Source organism: Nansenia antarctica (genome assembly GCF_963989245.1).
Source record: "Nansenia antarctica genome assembly, chromosome: 19".
Lineage (NCBI taxonomy): Eukaryota > Metazoa > Chordata > Actinopteri > Argentiniformes > Microstomatidae > Nansenia > Nansenia antarctica.
The window spans coordinates 21,427,286-21,433,753 of NC_137692.1; the positions used below are offsets into that span (position 1 = coordinate 21,427,286).

Genomic DNA, 6,468 nt, shown 5'->3' on the forward strand with positions numbered 1-6,468 from the left:
ACATTTTTGAGTTAGTAATTCATAAAATACAAAGGTTCCATCTCACAGAACATAACGGAATGTCAAAACTTTGACGCTCAATATCTCTGAACTGCCCTAAACGGAGATAGAACCTTATCATTCTAAACGGAGATAGAACCTTATCATTCTAAACGGAGATAGAACCTTATAATTCTAAACGGAGATAGAACCTTCTCATTCTAAACGGAGATAGAACCTTCTCATTCTAAACGGAGATAGAACCGTATCATTCTAACGTCACGAAACTGCATGGCATGAGACTGCCGCAAGCGCTCACCGTTATTAAGTTGAACACATTCAGCTGTTCGCCAGCAATTGGGCTGGCCCTACGAATTTACACCACATTGTCCAAACGACAACGAGGGAGTTTGAATGACTCGGACAGGGGGTCCTCAAGTTTTTCGACATGCCAGAGAATGTGTCCTTCCTCAGGAACCGCACGGAGGATAGCAGCCGCCCGCTGGGGGGGTCGGGGCCGGGGGGGGGTCGTCCGGCCTGGGCCGTCACGGTGCTGGCCAGCGTGCTGATCTTCACCACCGTGGTGGATGTGTTGGGAAACCTGCTGGTGATCACTTCGGTGTTTAGGAACCGAAAACTTAGAAATGCGGGTAAGTGTGGGGTGACGTGTGTGTGTGTGTGTGTGTGTGTGTGTGTGTGTGTGTGTGTGTGTGTGTGTGTGTGTGTGTCTGAGAGAGAGAGAGAGAAGAGAGAGAGAAGAGAGAGAGAAAGAGAGAGAGAGAGACATGAATGAATGAATGAATGAATGAATGAATGAATGAATGGTCTTTATTGTCATTAATATAGTACAGGTACCATACAACGAAATTTGGGAGGGGGGGCTCCCCTGGTGCTAGGAAAGAAAGACTAAAAACAAGAAGGGAAAGAGCTGGTTTACATAAATAAAGGCTATGTACACTATCCACTATACTATACTATACAAATAAAACACTGTGCTGTACTCTATGCTATGCTATAAATATCTTAACATGTCCTATTCTGAACCTTATGTGCACGAGGGTTGTCATATTGCACATAGTATTATTGCACATTCATTCTTTCAGAAAGAAAGAAAGAGAGAGAGAGAGAGAGAGAGAGAGAGGGAGAGAGAGAGAGAGAGAGAGAGAGAGAGAGAGAGAGAGAGAGAGAGAGAGAGAGAGAGAGAGAGAGAGAGAGAGAGAGAGAGAGAGAGAGAGAGAGAGGAAGAGAGAACAAGCGTGGCATGTGCGTCTGTTTGAGTGTGAGAAATAGAGAACCGTTATGTGCCATAATATTTCAGATCTGAACAAATGTATCCGGGCATTATAGCCTAGTCCATGACTTAATGTGTTTTCAACGCATCATACTAAGATATTAAGCTGTACAATTAGTAGTTGGTATAATCGCAAAGAAAGAGAAATTCATAAATATTGTGTTGCGCCGGTTTCTGAACCATTGAACCGTCTCACAGCCTCGGCTGACGCACACTTAAAAACGAGAGATTGCAACAACAGAATAAAATATGCTGTAATACATAATTTGCTCATGAGTCATGACGATAGTCTAAATACGCCCAAGATGTTTTTCCCTCTATTAAACTCTTGAATGTTATTCAGCCGGAGTCACATCTCGTTAAATCCATATCGGGAGTTTTTCCAAAGATTGATCGTTCCCATGGTTTTACGCATCGTGATGTTAGAATTATAAGGTTCTATCTCCATTTTTGTCAAAATTGAGTTTTTTTACATAATCTGATCCATCAGGTGTTTATTAACGCCTGTGTGGTGTTATTTTTAAAATGTTGAAATTTTTGAGTTAGTAATTCATAAAATACAATGGTTCCATCTCACAAAACATAATGTAATGTAAACACTTTGACGCTCAATATCTCTGAACTGCCCTAGACGGAGATAGAACCTTAACATTCTAAACGGAGATAGAACCTTATCATTCTAAACGGAGATAGAACCTTATCATTCTAAACGGAGATAGAACCTTCTCATTCTAAACGGAGATAGAACCTTATCATTCTAAACGGAGATAGAACCTTCTCATTCTAAACGGAGATAGAACCTTATCATTCTAAACGGAGATAGAACCTTATCATTCTAAACGGAGATAGAACCTTATAATTCTGAGCTCACGCCATATCGGGAGTTTTTCAAAGATTGGTCGTTCCCATGGTTTTACGCATCTGATTATGAAGATGGGCTCACAGATTATTGTTCCATGGGATGGTTGACCTATTTATTTTATTTATTTTTCCCTCGGTTACAATACAAATCTAACGGGTGTGGTTTAATTCCTTATATTTATGTATGTTTTATCACTATTCCCTATTCAGTTTTCATATCAAAAGCTACCCCAGGCAGCAAGCACAAAGACGTCATAAAGACGTCATGATGATGACGTCATAAAGACGTCGTGGTGATGACGCCAGTCAGGACTAGTCCAGATCACCATTGTCGATTTTTCCAGGACGACTTTTTAATTACCCGAATACAACCGGCTGTTTTAGGTCACCAAAACGTCGTTGAGATGATGTCCTGGAAAAGACGTGTTAAGTGACCACTCCATTATTTACTGTACACAGAAGGAAAACACAGAAATGTAAATGCAATAGACACAATTGCACAACATTTCGATCTCTCAAGATCGTCCTTACAGTAAGTAAGGGCTCTCTCATTGATGTGTGAACAAATGGTGGATTGTGGATTGGTCCACTGTTTTGAATTGTGAGGATGTAGATCAAGCCTGGGTACTTTTTAAATCGATGTTTTCAATGGTTATTGATAAGGTAGCCCCTGAGAAAGTTGTCAGAATTAAACAGAGATTAGAACCCTGGATTAATGAGGTAATTTTAAAGGCAATCAAGGAAACACAGAAATCAACAGAGAAACGACCCTGCTAAACTATGGAAATGCCTAAAGCAACTAGGACACAGCAACAAATTAAAGACAAAAACACTACCATTAGTCTAAACATCAATGATAAAGTTACTTCTAACAAAACGGAAGTTGCAAATAGCTTCAATTAATATTTTACTTCAGTGGCAAAAGATGCCCATCCAAACAGGTCAGTACAGGGAAGATCCACGTCCAGCAGTTTTAGTCCCAGCATGGGATTCTAGCAAATAGCTTCTCATTTGATAGAGTGCCGGAGTCAACAGTTCTCAACAAGCTAAAAGAAGTCAACTACTCTAAAGCAACTGGGTTGGTCAACATGCCAGCTCGTTTTTTATGAGATGCAGCAGAGTCCATAACTCCCTGTGTGACACATAGTGAACCTATTTATTATCCAAGCCAAGTTCCCAACAGAGCTAAAGCTTGCTCATGTTATTCCCCTCTATAAGTAAGGCAGCAAACTTGAGCAAGGAAACTACCGGCCTGTCTCTAAAAAAAATAGTCGAGAAAATAGCGCATGAACAAGATTGATAAATACATATCCACTAACAACCAACTGTTTGAATTTCCAGTCAGGGTTCCGGAGCTCTCATTCCACACCTGCCTGCTGTACCTAACAGACCATATTAGGAGAGAGGTGGATAATGGCAAATTCTGTAGCATCATGGTAATGCTAGAACTGCAAAAAGCATTTTTCATTCTGCTGAGCAAACCAAAAGCTTTAGGTTTCAATACTCAAGCAGTCAAATGGGTCCAGTGTTATATTTCAGACAGAATGCAGATTGTCAATGTTGGGGGTACGTCCTCCCCACCCAAGGCGTTGGAGTGTGGGGTCCCCCAGGGCACTGTCCTTGGCCCACTCTTCTTTCTTACTATATATAAATGACATCAAGTCATCAAGCCTGTTCCTGCGATTAGTTTTTCTATGCAGATGACTCCGCATTATTAGTTATCTCATAAAAACAAAAGAAGAGGTAGAAAACATCATAAGTACAGAGCGCCTAAATGTTAGCAGATGGCTTTGCAATAATAAATGATCATTGCATTTGGGGAAAACAGAGGCTAACCTGTTCGGCTCGCAGAACAGACTAAGAAGATCTCCAGTCTTCAAGGTGAAGCTAGGCGATACAGAACTTACAGAGTCCATCAATTACTTGGGATGTGTTCTAGATAACCACCTCTCAGGGGTAAACATGGCCCAAAAGGTGCTCACTAAGGTCAACCAGAGGTTTAGATCTTTTAGCAGAATATCTAGATTCCTGGATATTCTGTAAAGAAGTGTTTGCAGACTTTAGCAGGGGCTCTAGTACAAAGTCATTTAGACTATGCATGCACATCATGGTATAGTAGCACACACAAGAAGCTAAAGAATAAGTTAGAGAGGATTATATTGAAGCTTCCCTCCCGTACTCGCCTCAAAACCTCTTATTTTACTAATCTTTTTAAATTTATTTTTTAAAGTTTTTTTTTTTTGAGTGGGGCAGTCCCACTCACATTTTTTATTTTATTGACAGATACAGTAGATATTTTTAGACAGGAAGGATGGGTGACAGAGAGGAGGGATGACATGCAGGATATGTCCCCAGCCGGAATTGAACCGGCCGGAGACCCTGCGGTTACATGGGCAACGCTTAACCCGCTACGCCACCTAAGCGCCCCTCGTTTTGCAAGTCTTAGATGGCTCAAGGTTGATGCTAGAGTCTCAATGATTAAACTTTGCCTGGTGCAAATAATTGTCCTGGGTGGAGTCCCTAAGTACCTCCATCATTATTTTAACTGTATTAGTGAGCGCCACCAGTACTCCACTAGAGGGCGCTCTACTGATTTTGTACCATATACTGTACATTGAATAGCTTGATGGGAAAATAATCATTCTTGTACTCTGCTGCCAAACTGTTTGCTGCCAAACAGTTTTCTATTTATAGGCGAACCTGTCCTGCTTATTGTCCTGCCAATGTCTTTGCTTGTCCTACTCCCTCCTTTATCTCTCTGCCTTTCTACATCTTTTAACATCAAAGGACCATAATGGAAATAAGCCTCTGGCTTTCTTTTGTTATCCTTGACGTTTTTTTCCCTCTGTTATACATGTATGCTTTTTAGGCTCCTTTGGAGCCGATAACTGTATACCCCTTTTTTTTTTTAAAACGTGTTAAATAAATAAATAAATTCATTCATTCAAGCGTCCCAGAGCCATAATCAGCCATTTATGGTTGTTGGCATACTACTACTATGAGGTCACATTTTAATTGAGAGCGAATAGAGGTTATTTAGGCCATAGAGGACAACATTAGAGGAACATCTCTAGGCGTCAAGGCGTTTTGCCTTGTGCACTTTCATTTTCCGTTTAATCAAAGTGTATAGGTATATCATAATGAAAATGGCTTTGCTGAATCATCTAACCACACATGTGCTGGATATGCTCAATAGTTATTTGTGATTCTCATACAAGGAGTGCACTTTACTGTAATGAAGAAGTACTAAAGGATTCGGTACTTGTTGGAGAACCTGATTGTTGGAGCTCTCTTATTTAACTCAGTCATATCAGAGTCAGTCCCAACAATGTGTGTACGTAGTCTCTCTAGAACCATATTTTGAGACCCACATAAAGTTGCATAATGGATCAGTTATTTGTCTGGTTCTGAACTAGTCATGGGATGAGCTCAGTGTCACTGTTCATACCTGTCCTGTGTGTGTGTGTGTGTGTGTGTGTGTGTGTGTGTGTGTGTGTGTGTGTGTGTGTGTGTGTGTGTGTGTGTGTGTGTGTTGACCTACAGTTGAAGACTCCTTGGTGGCCAAAGGGGAGTGGAGAGTGAGCCTCATTGATATGCACATCTGGTTAATGGGCCTTAGCCTCCTGAGCTCCCCTCTCTCCCTCTGAGCGCTCCTCACTCCCTCTCCTAATGAAAAGGAGCCAATTAGAGACAGACACAGAGGTACTCCTCCTGTGGCTGCAGGGTGAGAGACCTTTCTAGAACCCGGGCCCTGGCCAGCCCCCTACTGAGACTGAGAGTGCACCTCCTTCAGTCATGGGCTTTGAAGCCTGCATGTCTGTCTCTCTCTCTCAGGCCTGGGCTCCACAGAGGTGGTTTCATCTGAATCCACGATGCTTTGATAACATTCGCAACTGGCGGCCACACGGTTTGGGCGATTTCGAGAGCTGACTCTGCTAACTCCCTTGCAATTATGCGAGGGGGTTTCCGTATCGTATTTGCTTGGACTCCACACCCGTGTGGTTTAATCGCTGTTGTCTTGTGTTTCCATTGTTTTTCTTGCGAATGTCTCAAAACATGCATGCAAACAATGCATGACTTGTGCTATATAAATAACGTTTGATTGATTGATTTTTGCGCATTGCAGATTCATTGACTATCAGTTATTTTCACACAACGATCAAAATGTGATACATGTTCCAGTTTTATTCTTTGAACAACAGATTGGAAACGTTAACAACATCTATATAAATACAAATATAAAACTTGAGTGCAGATAGCGGGTAGTGCAAGGACATGACGTTATTGACCGTCTTCTATAAACATCTTAACAAGAGGCACTTCACATTTATCATAAC

General features: G+C 41.4%; 1 protein-coding gene across 1 annotated transcript in view; it reads left to right on the forward strand.

The window, feature by feature from the left end:
- Window positions 1-427: 427 nt before the first annotated feature.
- The window catches only part of mtnr1ba (melatonin receptor type 1Ba), a gene marked incomplete at both ends in the record, with an annotated part of 38,405 nt that continues 32,364 nt past the window's right edge, over window positions 428-6,468 (forward strand). Inside the window, one exon of the mRNA XM_080549175.1 lies at window positions 428-629. Coding sequence (XP_080405301.1) covers window positions 428-629 — 202 coding nt within the window. The remainder of the gene's footprint in view (window positions 630-6,468) is intronic.